Source organism: Salvelinus sp. IW2-2015, linkage group LG14, assembly GCF_002910315.2.
Source record: "Salvelinus sp. IW2-2015 linkage group LG14, ASM291031v2, whole genome shotgun sequence".
NCBI classification, from domain to species: Eukaryota; Metazoa; Chordata; class Actinopteri; order Salmoniformes; family Salmonidae; genus Salvelinus; species Salvelinus sp. IW2-2015.
Window position 1 is genome coordinate 36,433,261 of NC_036854.1, and position 22,110 is coordinate 36,455,370.

At 42.4% G+C, this 22,110-nt stretch overlaps 1 protein-coding gene across 1 annotated transcript; it reads right to left on the reverse strand.

Annotated features, from left to right (window-relative positions):
* Positions 1–342: 342 nt before the first annotated feature.
* On the reverse strand, positions 343–8,490 carry LOC111972994 (crystallin J1B-like). Its single transcript, XM_024000110.2, has 10 exons — positions 8,386–8,490; positions 8,000–8,066; positions 7,195–7,374; positions 6,946–7,044; positions 5,091–5,183; positions 4,662–4,818; positions 2,984–3,099; positions 2,087–2,164; positions 1,254–1,393; positions 343–791 (listed from the first exon to the last, which is right to left on the reverse strand). The coding sequence occupies exons 1-10, from the start codon at positions 8,386–8,388 to the stop codon at positions 690–692; spliced, it is 1,035 nt and encodes a 344-aa protein (XP_023855878.1). The 5' UTR covers positions 8,389–8,490; the 3' UTR covers positions 343–689.
* Positions 8,491–22,110: the final 13,620 nt, after the last annotated feature.

Here is a 22,110-nt window from a genome sequence, read left to right on the forward strand (position 1 = left end):
TTCAACAGAACCCATGCCAGAGAGAGAAAGAGATAGAGAGTATTGAAACTTGCTGAAATTCATTTCCTCTTTTGCAAAATACATTTCTGTTCTTTAAATTATTGCAAGCCCTCAGTTTCTCTAACCGGAGCAGAGGTTATTTCAACTGAAAAACCACCCAAAACCATAGAGACAGTATTTCAGAGCTGTAGCTAAGGTGAAGTAAACAACTGCAATATGTGATAAGTTAATAATTTCCTATACATGCAAGCACTACAACACACAAATGCTATTTGTAATCTTCCTAATTTTGTTTAGATGCTGTGTTAATTCATTTTATGTACTCAGTTACCACAAAAATGGTTCACAAGTATCCTTCCTCTTTTAATCCTAATGTATACATGACAAGAATATTCCATATTCCATATACTCATCATTTTGCAACATACTGCAGCTTTGACAGAGCAACAAGGTTCAAGTTACATCCGTCAAATGTTACTTTAGAATGTAACTTTCATAAACTGTTTTGTCAAAGTACAACTGTGTTATAAAATGGGCTTACAAAGCAGTTGTAATTTTTTTTATACATAATCAATACATAATTCATATTCCCTAATAATATGTTGGACTGGTTATGTTAATCAGCTCTAGCAATACATTAATTTAGTAATATACATTTGCATAACTGCCTTTAACGTGATGTGCCAAATCTAGGCTTGCTGTGAGCCTACAACTTTCTTAGCCAGTCCCAGCAGCACAGGATATTTGAGGGTCCTGTTCTTCCAAGACTCTGGGATTCCCTGAAGACCTGTCTGGAAAGACAAGGGAGGAGGAACAGATAAAGGCTACAGTATATAAAATGCTAAGCCTTCAGAGCAGACACAAAGCAATCCATCCGAGGTCAAACTCATTACCCAGGCTGAAACTATGGACACGGGATACAGAAAAGTAGTTTTATTGCTCACTCATTATATAGGCTTCACCTTATAGTCAACATGTATAAATTGGATGAAGGTTGATTTATAGAACAAATAACTTGAATGATTAGGTTTGAATATCCTGCTGTGTGGAATGTCTTACAATCAAATGACCATGTAACAACTATGTAAATACTAGCTACTTGAAATACTAGCTAGCTACTTCTAATGAATAAAYGTTCCATGTTTTGATCATATTTGCATGGGCCAGACAGTATAACTYACTGTAAGTTGCTCTGGATAAGAACGCCTGCTAAATGACCAAAATGTAAATGTAGGGCTTTGCTCCAACCCTACCTGTGCTCCAAAACAGGCCCCTATGAATGAGGCCCTACTGGCGGTGCATCCCCCGCGGCGCATGGTTCCCCTGACTGCCTCCTCCAGCTGGCTCAGTGTCAGGACCCCATGCAGCGCTCCCTGGAATGCACCTGGCAAGGCTGGGGATAGGAACCGCAGACACAGATAAGGACCAAGAGGTAATTGTCTTCATACTCTTTACTCATGTCATCAATCATTCAATATATTTCTTAAGTTTTATTGGGCAGTGTATGTGGTTAGATTTTCCATGTCAATAAATCCTTTTGAACTGAGAGGTGAAGGGAGGAAAACACCAACATGAGTTACACACATCCTAACATGAGTTACACACATCCTAACATGAGTTACACACATCCTAACATGAGTTACACACATCTACCACAATGAGTTACACACATCCTAACATGAATTACCACACATCCTAACATGAATTACACACATCCTAACAAATGAGTTACACACATCCTAACATGAGTTACACACATCCTACATGATTACACACATCCTAACATGAATTACACACATCCTAACATGAATTCACACACACATCCTAACATGTGTTTTAGGTTCAAAGATGCAGGAGCTCCCGTCTCCCGGAAATTTAAGCACGGGTTCATTAATGACGGGATCAAAGACTAGAGAGAAGGAAAGCACTTTCTTAGACCAGGGCTAACTAACTAACTAGCTAACGGATGTGCTGACTGGGATGGTGTGGTTACGGTGCCAAGTCGACAGACTGGACCCTGCTGCTGCCACAGCCGTGCTGGCGACGCCACCTACCTAGTGTGTGTGTGTGTGTGTTTGGGACCTACCTCATGTGTTAGTGAACACAGCAGGTATCAGCTCTGGGGAATGCTTGGCTAAGTTGTCCTTCACCTGACAGATTTGTGCTGCAATGGTGAAAGGCAGAGTGAAATGCAACATTTAACASTTCCCATATGCATTTTTTATTACCATACTTTGGGGGAAAATTATATTTTCTTCATTAACCTGCCACTCAAGATTCTATGTCCATTTACATTTTACAGTCTTGTGTTACCTTTTTAGGTTTTGACTGTGTAACGGTCTATGTTTAGCTGGTGCAGAGGASTCAGGCGCAGGACAMRAGAGATTAGTAAATAAAGGTAACTTTACTCAAAGTCATTAGAATACAAGATAAATCCAAAGCCCACAATACGGACCACAAATACAACAAACAATCACTCACAACCAAACATGGGGAACAGAGGGTMAAATACTAAACAGGTAATTGGGTGASTGAAACCAGGTGTGTAAGACATAGACATAACAAATGGAAAATTAAAAMRGGATCGMCGGTGGCTAGAAGGCCGGTGACGTRGACKGCTGAACGCCGCCCCAACAAGGAGAGGGACCGACTTCGGCGGAAGTCGTGACAGACTGGCTGAGATTTGGCTGTTCCCACCATTGTATTAATATTTAATATACAATATGTATAATCTAACGCTCATAGGAGATTAGTAAAATAAATCAGTTGAGATCTACATCATTACTTAACATTCTAGCTAGGCTGCACATCAAATGGCACCCTATTCCCTAATAGTGCACTACTTTTGACCAGAGCTCTATGGGCCCTGATCCAAAGAAGGGCAGTAAATATGGAATAGGGTGCCATTTGGGATGAAGCCCTAATAATGCATGAGCAGAAAGATTGTGAATGTTTATAAGCGGGAGTGGCATTAGAGTCGTACCAATAACAGCCCTGTCCAGGTCCTGAGGGTTGTTTCTGTTTGGGTTGTTGAGCTGGGCCAACACTGAGTCCAGAGCATTGGGGTCAGAACCATTCAGGATGAAATGCTCCAGGAACCTGACAAGAAATGCATACTGAACAAAATTATAAACTCAACATGCAAKAATTTCAAAGATTTTACTGAGTTACAGTTCATATAAGGAAATCAGTCAATTGAAATAAATTCATTAGGCCCTAATCTATGGAATTCACATGACTGGGAATACCGATATGCATCTGTTTGTCACAGATACCTTAAAAAAAGAAGGTAGGGAGGTGGATCAGAAAACCAGTCAGTATCTGGCGTGACCACCATTTGCCTCATGCAGCACAACACATCTCCTTCGCATAGAGTTGATCAGGCTGTTGATTGTGGCCTGTGGAATGTTGTCCCACTTCTCTTCAATGGCTGTGAGAAGTTGCTGGATATTGGCAGGAACTGGAACATGCTGTCGTACACATCGATCCAGAGCATCCCAAACGTGCTCAATGGGTGACATGTCTGGTGAGTATGCAGGCCATGGAAGAACTGGGACATTTTCAGCTTCCAGGAACTGTGTACAGATCCTTGCGACATGGGGCCGTGCATTATCATGGAGAAAATGAGGTGATGGCGGATGAATGGCATGACAATGGGCCTCAGGATCTCATCACAGTATATCTGTGTTTTCAAATTGACATTGACAAAATGCAATTGTGTTTGTTATCCATAGCTTATGCCWTGCCATACCATAACCCCACCGCCACCAATGCAGCGTTCTGTTCACAATGTTGACATCAGCAAACCGCTTGTCCACACGACACCATACACGACGTCTGTGGATGTGAGTTAGACGTACTGTCAAATTCTCAAAAACGACYTTGGAAGCYGCTTATGGTAGAGAAATTAACAATAAATTCTCTGGCAACAGCTCTGGTGGAAATTCCTGCAGTCAGCATGCCAATTGCACTCTCCTTCAAAATCAAAATTTGAGACATTTGTGGCGTTGCGTTGTGTGACAAAACTGCACATTTTAGAGTGGCCTTTTATTGTCCTAGCACAAGGTGCACCTGTGTAATGATCATGTTGTTTAATCACCTTCTTGATATACTACATGGATTATCTTGGCAAAGGAGAAATGCTCACTAACAGGGATGTAAATTAATTGGTGTACAACATTTTAGAGAATTTTTGGGGGATATTTTATTTCAGCTTATGAAACCTTTACATGTTGCATTTATATTTTTAGTTCAGTTTAGATATGGCATAATCTCGTAAATTGTACCTACCACAACCATAGTCAGTATTTTATTTTTGTAAAACATTTTTATAACCTTTATTTAGCTAGGCGAGTCAGTTAAGAACAAATGATTATTTACAATGACGGCCTACACCGGCCAAACCTGGACCAATTGTGCGCCCCCCTATGGCACTCCCAATCACGGCCTGTTGTGATACAACCTGGATTCAAACCAGATGTCTGTATTGATGCCTCTAGCATTGAGATGCAGTGCCTTAGACCGCTGCGCCACTTGGGAGCCCATTAAGCATTGATTGTGTTATGAAGCATGTTAATGGACGTGAGTAATGAGATAAATTACACAATTTATGAGGCCTTTATGCATTAAGAGCCATTTTCTGCTCTATAGGCCTACAGTACCTTGCTGCAGCCAGTGTCATGGCCACACACATATCGTTGTTCTGGGTTACACGTATGGCTGTCTCCACCTTCTCCAACATCTCCGGCATCCCAGCAAACATCGCCACAACGGGAGCCATCTTGGTGACCCCGTCCATCTGACAGTCCACATCACATCCTGAAATGGAGAGTGAAAAAGTAAAATCTTTGATTCCCTCAATTCCTCACGTCCCTCTCAAAGCTCATTGGAGGAGGAGGTCTAAGGAGAGGGACCTTGGAGCCTATCCTCCAATGCGCCTTGAGAGGGAGGTGAGGAATCAGTGACAGAAGGAATCAGCGATTTGACAGCTTGTACTTTTTTCAAACAGGTTGTGTCTAAATGTAACTCATAATAAATGAACCCAGGACAGACGTGCTTCCTTTCAGCTGGTGATCTTTATGTTACTGTACCTGTCTTTTCTTTTCCTGCATCCACGTTCCTCATGAAGGCTTTGAGGCTTGCGTTTCTCCAAGGGCCATCAATGGGGAGGACAGCTTTAGGACCTTTACATTTCAATTGAGAGTGAACAGCTTTAGCTGACTGAAAAAAATATAAACTCTCTCASTGTCAATTGCGTTTATTTTCAGCAAACTTAACATGTGTAAATATTTGTATGAACATAACAAGATTCCACAGACATGTGACTAACAGAAATTGAATAATGTGTCCCTGAACAAAGGGAGGGTCAAAATAAAAAGTAACAGTCAGTATCTGGCATGGACTGCACCCGATTTGCCAGTTCTTGCTGTGAGATGTTACCCCACTRTTCCACCAAGGCACCTGCAAGTTCCCGGACATTTCTGGGGGGTATGGCTCTAGCCCTCACCCTCCGATCCAACAGGTCCCAGACGTGCTCAATGGGATTGAGATCCGGGCTCTTTGCTGGCCATGGCAGAACACTGACATTCCTGTCTTGCAGGAAATCACGCACAGAACAAGCAGTATGGCTGGTGGCATTGTCATGCTGGAGGGTCATGTCAGGATGAGCCTGCAGGAAGGGTACCACATGAGGGAGGAGGATGTCTTCCCTGTAACGCACAGCYTTGKGATTGCCTGCAATGACAACAAGCTCAGTCRGATGATGCTGTGACACACRGCCCCAGACCATGACGGACCCTCCACWTCCAAATCGATCCCGCTCCAGAGTACAGGRCTCYGTGTAACGCTCATTCCWTKGACGATAAACGCKAATCCYACCATCACSCCTGGTGAGACAYAACCGCGGCTCGTCAGTGAAGAGCACTTTTTGRCAGTCCTGTCTGGTCCAGCGACMGTGGGTTTGTGCCCATAGGCWACYTTGTTGCCGATGATGTCTGGTGAGGACCTGCCTTACAACAGGCCTGCAAGCCCTCAGTCCAGCCTCCCTCAGTCTATTGCGGACAGTCTGAGCACTGATGGAGGGATTGTGCGTTCCTGGTGTAATTCGGGCAGTTGTTGTTGCCATCCTGTACCTGTCCTGCAGGTGTGATGTTCTGATGTACCGATCCTGTGCAGGTGTTGTTACACGTGGTGTGCCACTGCGTGGACGATCAGCTGTTTGTCCTGTCTTCCTGTAGCGCTGTCTTAGGCGTTGCACAGTACGGACATTGCAATTTATTATCCTGGCCACATCTGCAGTCCTCATGCCTCCTTGCAGCATGCCTAAGGCAAGTTCACGCAGATGAGCATCTTTCTTTAGGTGTTTTTCAGAGTCAGTAGAAAAGCCTCTTTAGTGTCCTAAGTTTTCATAACTGTGACCATAATTGCTTACCGTCTGTAAGCTGTTAGTGTCTTAGCAACCGTTCCACAGGTGCATGTTCATTAATTGTTTATGGTTCATTGAACACGCATGGGKAACAGTGTTTAAACCCTTTACAATGAAGATCTGTGAAGTTATTTGGATTTMTACATATTATCTCTGAAAGACTTGGTCCTGAAAAAGGGACGTTTCTTTTTTTGCTGAGTTTTACATGTTCAATCACCATACTGTGGAGAATAGTTTAAAAACCCTGGCTTCATGATATCCCAATAGGAAAGTGTTTTTGTCCGGAACATTCTTTTTTCAAAAGGGGATTCCCCATAAGTTACCAAAGGGGAAAACAGAACTCTGTGGTATAAAAAACTGACAAAAGCACACAACCACTRTACCCCTCTGTGGGACCAGATGACTAGTCAGTTTTTCACCTTTTTTTTTATACTGTTTCTCTTGTCATTGGTCAGACGATGGGGCACAGAAAAGCAACAGTTTGTACACATACAGGAAATGACTGCTGATTGGTTGCSTACCGTTCTTTTGTCTGTATGGGTTATTGAGAGGAAGATCATACACAGTGTCTGGGCCAAAGAACTTGTAGATGCGCTTGGTCAAGTCCTCCACGTTCACATCTAGTGATTACCAATAAAAACATAGAGCATATGAGTATATTATGTCATTCATGGAGTGAACACGATAAAACTAACTCGACGTGAAATGTTCTTTATTTAGCAAGACATTAGGCCATTGGATGTTCGTCCTATTGGGTGTCAGTATGCTACCTCCACATTGACTGAGTGACTCTAGCAGTACGTAGGCCTGGTCTCCGTAGCACGTCTGCTCTCCGGTCTCTCTGCGGTAGAACGGGTTAGCTGACTGAGGGCGGAACTCTGGACACGGTTCCAGATCTGACAGAACCTCCTTCAGTCGCTCTGGGTTGTAAATCCAATGCATGGGCTGGGCTGTTAGGGTGGGGTACATAGAAAAGAGAAAGTTACTGGACTGATATTAGTGTAGCCTTAGTGTTTTGACTTTTATTTTGGCATAGACCTAATGTATTGAGTCATTGTTATATTCTGTGACCCTTATTTCCTGTGGATGTAGTATAAGGTATCTACAACCAGAAATAGGGGTTTCATCAGCTTGGATCCAACTCACTTCCCTGTCATAATATTCAGTCTTCAGTATGCGTTATATACTGTGGTTATTAGACATAATGACATTGAACACTTTTCAAATCTAGAACGAGTCCAGATCATTAATTGCCATACTGTACGTGTACGGCTTGTAATATTGCACATAGCAAGAGRGCAATGTTAATCAATCCATATGACATTGATTGTATGTACTTTAATTCTAATGGAACATTATTGATTTTATAACACTGTTGTTTAACTTTGTTGAGAAGACAGAGTAGGGTAACACCCTTTAATACTCTTAATATCATCAGTGACAGCTGTGCAGCTGTGCAGCTGTCTCATACTGATTAACACCAAGACATTACATCAGAGCTATGTTTGAGCCAGTGCTGCAGTATCTTATTGGGATATTACTGTTAATGAAAAGATATCAGTCCCATGAAATTACCTGCTGCGTCTGCCACAGCTGCTCCAATGATTGCTCCTATGGCTCTCTCTGCCACAGTTGAAGCCATCTGTGTCATTTAGGCCAACAGAAACAGAATTAGCGGTTAAAATGGCTTTCTCTTGAAATGTACTTCATCTTTTCAGTTTTTCTCTCCTTTTATTGTACTGGATGACAAAATGTGAATTTTGAATAATTGAAATTGAAAACATTATTACTTGATACTATATTGGCAAGAAAAATAACAATATTTAACATGGTTGTAATACAAAATATATGAATCAACTAAGAAATGTAACAGACAGTTGAGCATACGGCCCTCTGTACTGTACGTCATACATTCAAAACAATATGAGTCAATTAGCACACAAGATTAACACTTTCCTTACCATAGTTTTCTTCTTATTCTCCCCCCAGCATCACACTGATGTTGTTTTGAAAACTTGACTGACGTTGTGTCATCTGACGCTGGAGGACTGCCCAGATATACTGAGACGGTTATAACACTGCAACGATGACTCATGAAAAAGGCCAGAGGTCTGAGAGAGACCGGTAGGGGGCATATATTCTGATCTGTTATTGCATCGCTCAGGTTTAAGATAAGATGGTTTAATAAAATATGTTACTCAGTGAAACCATGGTAACCTTTTTTGAATACAGTCTTTGCTCCCAGGATACTCATGTGGGTAATCCCCCTCTATTTCCATGTTTGTATGCTTTCCACTCCACTGCTTTGCCCATCAGTTATACACAGCTGATGCCCTCTGGCCGTCTGATCTGACCTCCCTCATCCTAACCCTCTCCTGGGTCTCCCAGCCCATTGATTCGTCAGGTCTCTCCTGGCCCTTTCAGACCAGCCACATACTGAGAGTGTTAGGGTTATATCATTCAGACGATCAATACAGGAGACAAAACAATGAACACAACCTATGGTGCCTCTTCTATCACTTAGGGGCTATAATGCTAGCTCTCAGATCCATTTAGACCATATCTGCTCTGTCCAAAAGTGTTTTGACAATTCATCTGTAAGACAATAAACCTCAGCTCAGTAATATAATATTTATATACTAACCATAACACACATATAATAACTTTATCTACAGTGTATATACACATTTTAAATCATGTTTATACCATAGGATTATACTATGGGACAAGGCCTAGGTCAAATCTAACATGAGAAGTGTTTGTTCCTGCAAAAGGCTAATGTTACATTCTGGATGTAGCTTAAATAAAACCACCTGCCCACCCGACCAATCCAGCAACATCATCTCAGGATGTGGAGTGAAAGGAGCCCTGTGGTGTAAATATATTGTCCATTGTCACCAGATGAAATGTCAGTGTGAGCGAAGGCCGAGGAGAGGGTTTCCATATATTACAAACATGATGCCGGGCTCTGGAGAGAAGTGGATTGTGGGAATGTGGGCTATGTGACAGGGCCTGGGTGCTCAGGAGGACTGAGCTTTAGGGCTTGATCATCTGGCTGCCCAGTGGGGGTATGCCACTATGCCATCCTGTGCCAAGCCTCCGAAATAGCGGCAGGGACTGAGAGAGGGACAGGAGAGGGAAGAGGAGATAGCTTGACAGTGACCCTGGCCTGAACACATAGTGCCTCTCTCTCTCTCTCCCTCTATCACTCTCTCCCTCTCCTCTCTAGCTCTCTCTCTCTATCCCTCCCTCCACTTCATTCCTCTGTTGGCCCTGCCCTGTCAGGCTTCCAATATCCAAATATGAGTTCTAAAAAATAACAGTATCAAACCAAGTTGATGTTCCATAATATAAATAAACAGGAAATCTTACTCACCATTGCTCTCGTGAATCAAAACAGTTTTAAAAGCAGTAAGACAGTTCAGGACAAATATGTACAAATACGGTCAGTGCTTTTCAGCCGTTCTCCATCGACTGTGTCTCGTATCTCATATTGTATGCCCCAAATCTAAACATGGACTCAGACTCCAACAAACAGTTTTCAAAATCTACCAACCTAAATACATTGAAATGAGAGGCTACTTGTTTAGATGACCAGACACCCTCATAAGACAATGGCACACTATGGGTATGTCCTCTGTGACGAGGATTACGATTCAAAACATAATTCACATTATCAGACAAGGGGACTAGGTCCATTTGAAGCCTGTCTGTATGTGCCTATCTATGTTGATGAATCTCAATATTTATCTCAACACAGTGCCTTTGGAAAGTATTCAGACCTCTTTACTTTTTCCACATTTTGTTACTTRACAGCCTTATTCTAAAATGGATTAAATCGTTTTTTCCCCCTCATCAATCTTCACACAATACCCCATAATGACAAAACTAAAACAGGTTTTTGACATTTAAAAAAACCCCGGAAATGTACAGAAGTATTCAGACCCTTTATTTAGTACTTTGTTGAAGCACCTTTGGCAGCGATTACAGCATCGAGTCTTCTTTGGTATAATGCTACAAGCTTGGCACACTTGTATTTGTGGAGTTTCTCCCATTTTTCTCTGCAGATCCTCTCAAGCTCTGACAGGTTGGATGGGTAGCGTCGTTGCATAGCTACTTTCAGGTCTCTCCAGTGATATTAGATTGAGTTCAAGTACGGGCTCTGGCTGGACCACTCAAGGACCTTCAGAGACTTGTCTCGAAGCCACTCCTGTGTTGTCTTGGCTGTGGGCTTAGGGTCGTTGTCCTGTTGGAAGGGGAACCTTCACCACAGGTTTTCATCAAGGATCTCTCTGTACTTTACTCCGTTCATCTTTCCTTCGATCCTGACTAGTCTCCCAGTCCTTGCCGCTCACAAACATCCCCACAGCATGATGCTGCCACCACCATGCTTCACCGTAGGGATGGTGCCAGGTTTCCTCCAGACGTGACGAGTTGAATCGTGGTTTCATCAGACCAGAGAATCTTGTTTCTCATGGTCTGAGAGTCCTTTAGGTGCCTTTTGGCAAACTCCAAGCGGGCTGTACCTTTTAGTGAGGAGTGGCTTCCGTCTGGCCATTCTACTATAAAGGCCTGATTGGTGGAATGGTGCTGAGATGGTTGTCTTCTGGAAGGTTCTCCCATCTCCACAGAGGAACTATGGAGCTCTGTCAACGTGACCATCGGGTTCTTGGTCACCTCCCTGACCAAGGCCCTTCTCCCCCAATTGCTCAGTTTGGCCAGGCGGRCAGCTCTAGGAAGAGTCTTGGTGGTTCCAAACTTCTTTCATTTAAGAATGATGTAGGCCACTGTGTTRTTGGTGACCTTCAATGCTGCAGAAATGTTTTGGTACCCTTCCCCAGATCTGTGCCTCAACACAATCCTGTCTCGGAGCCCTACGGACAAATTCTTCGACCTCATGGCTTGGTTTTTGCTTTGATATGCACTGTCAACTGTGGGACCTTATATAGACAGGTGTGTGCCTTTTCAAATCATGTCCAATCAAGTGAAATTACCACAGGTGGACTCCAATCAAGTTGTAGAAACATCTCAAGGATGATCAATGGAAACAGGATGCACCTGAGCTCAATTTCAAGTCTCACATGAAGGGTCTTAATACMTATGTAAATAAGGTATTTCTGGGGTTTTTAAATCAACGTTTGCAAACATTTCTAAAAAACTATTTTTGCTTTTTCATTTTGGGATATTGTGTGTAGACTGATGAGGATTTTTATTTATTTAATCAATTTTAGAATAAGGCTGTAACGTAACAAAATGTGCGGAAAGTCAAGAGGTCTGAATACTTTCCGATTGCACCGTATGTATTAATCTGAAGAATGATGATAACTACCTGGCAGTCAGATGGTCCTGCACATTGTGCTGTGCTGTGTGGAGTCTCTGGGAGATAGATAGTTGTACTGTAACAGGAGCTGAGTGGTGGTGAGAGGACAGAGGAGGGTTGTGTCCCAAATGGCATCCCATTCCCTATGTAGTGCACTACTTTGGGCCCTAGTGGGCCCTGATCAAAAGTAGTGCACTATATAGGGAATAGGGTGCCCTTTGGGATGCACACGAGATAGTGCCTGGTCTGGACATAGGCCACCTCTCCAGTCATATGCTCTGCTGCGCTATCCTTGGCATCCAGAAACAACCATGTTAGGCCACGCCATGCCAGCTGCTTACTGTTCAATCACTTCACTCCCCATCCTCCTCCTCTTCATCCCTCAGAGAGAGAGGGAGAGAAAGAGATATCTCTGCAGAAAATGTAAAGAATTGAATAACACAGAGAACAGTGTTTAGTGGATGTCTAAACTTTCCATGTTGGTGATAAGAGTACGGCTAGAACAGGCCTATACTGAATTCCATGGTTGTCCAACCCCCTCATACAATGTAAGCATAATAAACTGGTACCTAGCAGAGATGGGAGCTGTGTTAGCCCCACACCATTCCCCCAGTGAATCATAGCCTATACCTGTCACGCCCTGATCTGTTTCACCTGTGTTTGTGATTGTCTCCACCCACCTCCAGGTGTCACCCGTTTTCCCCATTAGTTCCTGGGTATTTATTCCGGTGTTCCCTGTTTATCTGTTGCCAGTTTGTCTTGTTTTTCCATGCTCCTGCTTTTTCTTATCTCTCTTTTGCAAGTCCTCCTGGTTTTGACCCTTGCCTGCCTTGACTCTGAACCCGCCTGCCTGACCATACTGCCTGCCCTGACCTCGAGCCTGCCTGCCACTTTGTACCTACTGGATTCTGACCTTTATGATCTTTTGCCTGTCCAGGACCATTCTATTGCCTGACCCTTGGATTATAATAATTATCAGCGACTCGAACCATCTGCCTCCCGTGTCTGCATCTGGGTCTCACCCTGTGGCCTTATAATACCTGTAATGAATAAGTCACACATAGCAATTATTTGGGGATTTTGGACCCTTGCATTGGTCCCTAAGTCTCATTCAAACACTGAATATGAATGCCTATTTCCATTCTTTTTCAGAGCTTTAATTGCTGTGTTCTTGGGAGAAAATTGCGATTTTTGTACTTAAGTCACAACAGTACATGTACCATTATACCCAAGCATGAAACAATTTATTTTCAAAAACATGTAGGATTTCCTGCTTTGTTTCATATTTCCCTGGCAATCAAAATGCATAGAGGACCAGTGAACAGGAGAGAAAGGGGGGAGAGAAAGAGAGAGAGAAAGGGGGGGAGAGAACCTGGGCCCTGGCAGTAAACCCCAAAAATAGTAAAATAATGTTTTTCCAGAGAAGATCAAGATCTCAGGGAATTAGACCAAAGTTGATGATGCAGTGAATGAACTTGAGAAAGAAATTAAACACAATTAAAAAACAAATTCAAATTCCTATAAAAATTTGGCTAAAACGAATTTATTGTGTCATTGAACCAATTGCACTTTATGGCAGCGAGGTGTGGGGTTCACTTGCAAAACAAGATTTCACCCAATGTGACAAACACCCCATTGGAAAACTACAAACAATGCATGCAGGGCAGAATTAGGCCAATATCCACTAATAATAAAACCTAAAAAACTGCAATTAAGTTTTGGAAACATCTGAAATACAGTGACCCCTCTCATATCAGTACCAAGCTCTGCAATATCAAGAGCTGAGCAAAGAAAAGAGTCCCCTCGTTCAGCTGGTCTTGGGGCTGAGTTCACAAACCTGTTCTACTAACACACTGAAGCCTCAAGACCAGAACATCTAATCAATCAGATCAAAACAAATTACAAGACAGTCAAAACAAAACTACATTACTTATTGGGAAGCAAGCACAAGCACAAAGCAAAATGCAGTTCTATCTGGCCCTAAATCGACAGTACACCGTGGCTAACTATTTGACCATGGTTACTGATCAAAACCTTCGAAAACCTTGACAAAGTACAGGCTCAGTGAGCACAGTCTTGCCATTGAGAATGGTAGACACAGGAAAACATGTCTCCCTGTAGAGGAAAGGCTGTTCAACCACTGCACCACAGCAGAACCTGAGACAGAGCTGCATTTCCTGACTAAATGTCAAAAATATAAAACAATTAGAGAGTGTAATTTCCCCAAATTTGAAATCCTTATTCAAGGTTTCAAAGACCTCTCTGATGAGGATAGGCTACCTGTCTGTTGGGGGAGGACGCAGAGGGCTGTGGGTTGGCAGCGCACTACATTGCTGCCCGCCAGAAGATGAGGGACAGTGTCTGACAGACCAACCAATGTCTTGCACATGTCCTCTATGCTTATTGTTATTGTTCAATGTATGGTTATTTTGACCCTTGGTTATTGTTGTTACTGTTGTCCTGTTGACAATATTGATTATTATTATTAATTATGTATATATTGTAAATCTCCAAAGTAAGCTTTGGCAATATGTACATTGTTACGTTATGCTAATAATGCAAATCGAATTGAATTGACAGAGAAAGAGTGAAAGAGAGAGAGAGAGAGAGAGAGAGAGAGAGAGAGAGAGAGAGAGAGAGAGAGAGAGAGAGAAAGAGACTTCCGTTTTCACCAACACACACGTGGTTATCTCCACACTGCTACCACGAAAATACTTTCAACCTGCCACCATATAACGGGTGAATGCAAGCATTTAACGAGACTGTGCCTCAAAACCTAATGTATACCTGGCCCACCACTCCACCCTGGTCTTGAACAGCCTTTATGACCAGGTCCACCTCTACAAGGAAGCAATCCCAACTTTTGCCAGGACCCTGAAAGACGTCACCCTCTACCGTAGCCCCAGCACCTCACACAGGAGCAACAGATTAACGGACCCCCCACCCACACCACCTAAAGCTCATCTCTTGGCAGTAGTACTGTTGACTACTTTATCACTGACCTCAACCCAGAGTCTCTTAGAGCGTTCACAGTCAGTCCACTGACTCCCCTATCAGATCACAGCAAAATCAATCTACTTGAACAGAGCTATGCTCAATCATGAGGCATCAAAGCCAAAGGAACTGAATAATAAGAAATGCTATAGATGGAAGGAAAATAGTGTGGAAATCTACCAAAAACCAATTAAGCAACAACAAATTCAATCCCTTCTAGACAATTTCCTGGACAAAAGGTTTCACTGTAATAGTGAAGGTATAAACTTGGCAGTAAAAAAACCTAAACAGTATATTTGACCTCTCAGATTCCCTACCAAATCTAAAAATGTCAAGCAGARAACCTAAGAAAATTAACAACAATAACAAATGGTTTGATGAAGAATGCAAAAACCTATGAAAGAAATTGAGAAACCTATCCAACAAAAAACATAGAGACCCAGAAAACCTGAGTCTACACCTTCACTATGGTGAATCACTAAAACAATACAGAAATACACTACGGAAAAAGAAGGAACATTATGTCAGAAATCAGCTCAATGTAATTGAAGAATCCATAGAATCTCCTGGGAAAATTGGAAAACTCGAAACAAACAACCAACAACAAAGAGTTATCTATCCAGAACGGAGATGTATGGATAAAGCTCTATTCCAATCTTTTTGTCTCTATAACAAAGCACAAACAGCAAAAACATATACATGATCAAACACAAATCTTAGAATCAACTATTAAAGACTACCAGAACCCACTGGATTCTCCAATTACATTGAATGAACTACAGGACAAAATACAAACACTCTGTCATGCCCTGACCTTAGAGATCCTTTTTTTGTCTCTATTTTGGTTGGTCAGGGCATGAGTTGGGGTGGGTATTCTATGTTGTGTTCTATGTTGTCTCGTTCTATGTGTTTGGCCGGGTGTGGTTCTCCATGGCAAGAAGTCTCCAGTGGTGATCCATGGCACGAAGCCTCCAGTGATGATCCATGGCAAGAAGCCTCCAGTGATGATCCATGGCACAAAGGCTCCAGTGATGATCCATGGCATGGCAGAAAGCCTCCAGTGTATGATTTCCATGGCCACAAGGGCTCCAGTGATGATTCCATGGCACGAAGCCTCCAGTGATGATCCATGGCACGAAATCTCCAGTGATGATCCATGGCACGAAGCCTCCAGTGATGATCCATTGCGCCGAAGCCTCCAAGTGAGGAGTTATGGCACGAGGCCTCCAGCGAGCGCCCTTCAGTCCGGAGCCTCCAGCGACGCCCTCTAGTCCGGAGCCTCCTAGCGACGCCCTCTAGTCCAGAGCCTCCAGCGACGCCCTCTAGGCTTCAGTCCGGAGCTGCCAGAGTCTCCCCCCTGTCCGGAGCAGCCAGAGTCTTCCTCCTGTCCGGAGCAGCCAGAGTCTTCCTCCTGTCCGGAGCAGCCAGAGTCCCCTCCTGTCCGGAGCAGCCAGAGTCTCCCTCCGTCCGGAGCAGCCAGAGTCCCCTCCCGTCCAGAGCAGCCAGAGTCTCCTCCGTCCGGAGCAGCCAGAGTCTCCCTCCTCTGCGAGGGTCCCCAGTCCGGGGTCGGCGGCAAGTGTCCCCGCCACCTAAGTGGGCCAAGATCAGGTGGAGCAGGGTCCACGTCCCGCACCAGAGCCGCCACCGCGGATAGATGCCCACCAGACCCTCCCCTATAGGTTAAGGTTTTGCGGCCGGAGTCCGCACCTTTGGGGGGGGGGGCGGGGGGGTACTGTCCGCCCTGACCTTTAGAGATCCTTTTTTTGTCTCTATTTTGGTTGGCCAGGGCGTGAATTGGGGTGGGCATTCTATGTTGTGTTCTATGTTCTCTAGTTCTATGTGTTTGTCCGGGTGTGGTTCTCAATCAGAGGCAGCTGTCTATCGATGTCTCTGATTGAGAACCATACTTAGGTAGCCTTTTCCAACCTGTGTTTGTGTGTAGTTGTTTTCTGTTTTGTGTGTATTACCTGACAGAACTGTTTCGTTTTCGTTCTTCCTCGTTGTTATTTTGTTTAGTGTTCAGTTTTGATTAAATTTATAACATGAACACTTTCCACACTGCGTTTTGGTCACCTTCTTCCCAGGACGATCGTTACACCCTCCAACTGTGGGGTTGATGGTATCCTAAAAGAAATGATAAAATATACAGACTACAAATTCCAATTGGCTATACTTAAACTCTTTAAAAATAATCTTCAGCTTTGGCATCTTCCCCAATATTTGGAACCAAGGACTGATCACAAATGTGACCCCAATAACTACCGGTGTCACGCTCTGACCTTAGAGATCCTTTTTATGTCTCCATTTTGATTTGATCAGGGTGTGAGTTGAGGTGGGCATTCTATGTTTTGTGTTTCTATGATTTTCTATTTCTATGTTTTGGCTGGGTATGGTTCTCAATCAGGGACAGCTGTCTATCGTTGTCTCTGATTGGGAACCATACTTAGGTAGTTTTTTCCCCATCGTTCTTTGTGGGAAGTTGTCTTTGTTTGTTGGCACTATTGCCTTTAGCTTCACGGTTTGTTTTGTATGGTTTATTGTTTTTTGTCGGTGTCATTCTTAAATAAAGTAAAATGTACGCTCACCACGCTGCACATTGGTCCTCATCCTGACAACCGGGGGATATGCGTCAATAGTAACCTTGGGAAAATCCTCTGCGTTATTATTAACAGTGGACTCGTACATTTCCTCAGAGAAAACAATGTACTGAGCAAATGTAAAATTGGCTTTTTACCCAATTATCATATGACAGACCACGTATTCACCCTGCACACCCTAATTGACAAACAAACAAACCAAAACAAAGGCAAAGTCTTCTCATGCTTTGTTTTTTTAACTCAATTTGACATGAGGGTCTGCTACACAAGTTGATGGAAAGTGGTGTTGGGTGGAAAAACATACAACATTATAAAATCCATGTACACAAACAACAAGTGTGCGGTTAAAATTGGCAAAGAACACACATTTCTTTCCACAGGGCCGGGGGCGGGGGGCAGACATGCAGCTTAAGCCCACCCTTTTCAAAATATATATCAACGAACTGGCGAGGGCACTAGAACAGTCTGCAGCACCCAGCCTCACCCTACTAGAATCTGTAGTCAAATGTCTACAGTTTGCTGATGATCTGGTGCTTCTGTCCCCAACCAAGGAGGGCCTACAGCAGCACCCAGATCTTCTGCACAGATTCTGTCAGACCTGGGCCCTGACAGTAAATCTCAGTAGGACAAAAATAATGTTGTTCCAAAAAAGTTCCAGTTGCCAGGACCACGAATACAAATTCCATCGAGACACCGTTGCCCTAGAGCACACAAAAAACTATACATACCTCGGCCTTAACATCAGCGCTACAGGTAACTTCCACAAAGCTGTGAACAATCTGAGAGACTTGGCAAGAAGGGCCTTCTATGCCATCAAAAGGAACATAAAATTCGACATACCAACTAGGATCTGGCTAAAAATACTTAAATCAGTTATAGAACCCATTGCCCTTTATCGTTGCGAGGTCTGGGGTCCGCTCACCAACAAAGAATTCACAAAATGGAACAAGCATCAAATTGACACTCTGCATGCAGAATTCTGCAAAAATATCCTCAGTCTACAACGTAAAACACCAAATAATGCATGCAGAGCAGAATTAGTCCGATACCCGCTAATTATCGAAATCCAGAAAAGAGTTGTTAAATTCTACAACCACCTAAAAGGAAGCGATTCCCAAACCTTCCATAACAAAGCCATCACCTACAGAGAAATTAACCTGGAGAAGAGCCCCCTAAGCAAGCTGGTCCTGGGGTTCTGTTCAGAAACACAAACACACTCCACAGAGTCCCCGGACAGCAACACATATCATGAGAAAACAAAAAGATAATTACTTGACACATTGGAAAGAATTATAAAAAAAACAGAGCATACTAAAATGCTATTGAGAAAGGCTGCTGAAGGCAGACATGGCTCTCAAGAGAAGACAGGCTATGTGCACACTGTCCACAAAATGAGGTGGAAACTGAGCTGCACTTCCTAACCTCCTGCCAAATGTATGACCATATTAGAGACACATATTTCCCTCAGATTACACAGATCCACAAAGAATTTGAAAACAAATCCAATTTTGATAAACTCCCATATCTACTGGGTGAAATACCACAAGAAACGGGCAACCAGTGAAGAACAAACACCATTGTAAATACAACCTATATTTATGTTTATTTATTTTCCCTTTTGTACTTTAACTATTTGTACATCATTACAATTATTTTGGAACTTTTGTGAGTGTAATGTTTACTGTTAATTGTTATTGTTTATTTCACTTTTGTTTATTATCTATTTCACTTGCTTTGGCAATGTAAACATATGTTTCCTATGCCAACAAAGCCCCTTAAATTGAAATTGAAATTGAGAGAGAGAGAGAAAGACAGAGAGACAGAGAGAGACAGAGAGAGACAGAGATGCTTCCCAGTGTTCATTGTGACAGCAGGAGGAAACAGGAACTGGATATCCATGACATTGTGCCTTTGAGCCTTTGCCATTTCACTCTTATGTGAGGACCAACATAGCACCAATACTTCACCCCACCTCCCCTTATTCTGACTGTCACAGCTATGTACTATTGCTGGAGCATGGATCAGATAGCCTGCATCCAAACCGAATTGCTCTGTTTCACTYTTGTTTCACTTCACAATTTAAATGGCGGGAAGGCCAGACTGAATTTGTGAAGTGAAACAAGACAATTCAGTTTAGATCCAGGCTATGACTCTGACACAACAATGGGGAAGTYGCCTGTACCTTTAAAGGCCCTGTGCAGTCAAAAATAATTTCCTGTGTTTCATATATTTCCACACAATGCGGTTGGAATAATACTGTGAAATTGTGAAAATTATGATAATGCCCTTTTAGTGTAAGAGTTGTTTGAAAAAAAACGGCTAACATTTCAGCCTGTTTTGGTGGCAGGGAGTTTTTGGACTTCCATGGTGACATCACCATGTGGTAAATTAGTTAATAGATCAATAAGAAAGCAGTAGCGGAAGCCCCCACGCAAAAAAGTGTGGTGATAATTGCGTTGTCTGCTCTATAACTTATTAGTTCATATGCCTTGCGACCGTGATATATAGGCCTAAGGCTGAGACAATAAGAAGACACAGAGGCAGAATAAATTAAACCACATCTTTGTTTCATCACAAACTGGAGAGAAACTTCTGTCCATTGAAGTCCACAAAACATGTTGCATGTAACAAACAGTTACATGACCTATAGCATGGTCAAGCAAGTTAATGTTTCCGGAAATATACTACTAAACAATCGRTGATTTAGAAACACGGAGAGTTATGGCAAGTCGCAAATAAAACAAGAGCTTCCTCCGTTATTCCAGCACCATTTCAACTTCAACATCATCAAATCACCAATGCTTAGTCTAATACAGTGACAACTAAAACCATTTAGTCCAATCAATGTAAGCTAAATATGATATGGCTATCCATCGTTCTGATTTGTGTGTGTGTGCGTGTCTGCGTGCGTTCATGCAAGTAGAAAAAACGTGTTGACTCGCCCTACTTGTAGAGAAGCGCCAATGCCATTCTCCTCTCTTTCATGTTGATGAAACGGTCTATCACACTGTCATACCATACAGTACACACTTTTAGTTTTTGTTGTCCTAGGCTACAGTACCTGGCTAAAATGCTTGCTCGCTAGCCTAACTTCCTTTCATGGGCAACAATGTGCCAAGCCAGCTAGTTAACATTAGTCTACTACATCTAGCTACATATTGAAATTCCATCCTCTCAGGCCAGGGGCACAATTAATTCATTTATGATTGGATCAGAATCACCACTATAATCATTGGCCAGTACGGAGAATTAAGTAAAACCACAAGTTCAAATCCCTAACTCCATCCATGGCTAATTTAGGAAACGGACAATTTTAGCTAGTTAGCCACTGGAGGACAACAACACAACGAGACGCAACATTTCAAGTTGTTTCTGTCAATTACGTTATGCTCTGGGTGTGATTGGAGTGAAGCCAGATCCAAACTGGCTTCCAGGACCATTCACAGTTGAGCTCACTCAGTTTAGCTCAATGCTTATTGGCTATTTTCCAATACTTTTTTATCAAGGGAGGTCAAACGCTCGCTAGCTTCCCTTATGTTCAATGCTACAGGCGGCAACAATGTTATACTCAGTTTTGCAAATTGAAGGAAAATGATAAACACAGAGAGATGAAAGATAACATATTTTATATGTTTGGCATCCATGAATACATGCCACTGTAAGAAAAATAGTTCCAAATCTCTCTGCCAATAACGGCAAATTTTAGGAAAGCTAAAACTCCCAGACAGTCCAAACAAAAGTATTGCTTGAGAAATTGCTCTTTGCTAAAAAGCAATTTTTGTTTATTTTTTACCGTTTTAATTGAACACAATCACAGTAAGGTACTTAATTGTTACCCAGAAATGATTTGATATTGAGATAAAAACGACTGTATTGGACCTTTAGCCTATCTAGGACATGCGTTCCGCTAGCGGAACCCCTCGACAACATTCCGCTGAAAAGGCAGCGCGGGAAATTCAAAAATATTGTAACTTTCACACATTAACAAGTCCAATACAGCAAATGAAAGATAAACATCTTGTTAATCTACCCATCGTGTCCGATTTAAAAAATGCTTTACAGCGAAAGCACAACGTATGATTATGTTAGATCACCACCAAGTCAAAAAAACACAGCCATTTTTCCAGTCAAAGATAGGAGTCACAAAAAGCAGAAATAGAGATAAAATTAATCACTAACCTTTGATGATCTTCATCAGATGACACTCATAGGACTTCATGTTACACAATACATATATGTTTTCTTCGATAAAGTTAATATTTATATCCAAAAACCTCAGTTTACATTGGCGCCATGTTCAGAAATGCCTCCAAAATATCCGGAGTAATTGCAGAGCCACGTCAAATAACATAAATACTCATCATAAACTTTGATGAGAGATACATGTTTTACATAGAATTAAAGATACACTTGTTCTTAATGCAACCGCTGTGTCAGATTTCAAAAAAACTTTACGGAAAAGCAAACCGTGCAATAATCTGAGACGGCACTCAGAAAATAAAATAAAAATTCCGCCATGTTGGAGTCAACAGAAATCAGAAATTACATTATAAATATTCCCTTACCTTTGATGATATTCATCAGAATGCACTCCCAAGAATCCTAGTTCCACAATAAATTGTTGTTTTGTTTGATAAAGTCCATTATTTATGTCCAAGTAGCTACTTTTGTTAGCACGTTTAGTACACATATCCCAACGCTCGTGCAGGTACAGGCGAACGTTGGACAAAAACTTCTAAAAGTTATATTACAGGTCGAAGAAACTTGTCAAACTA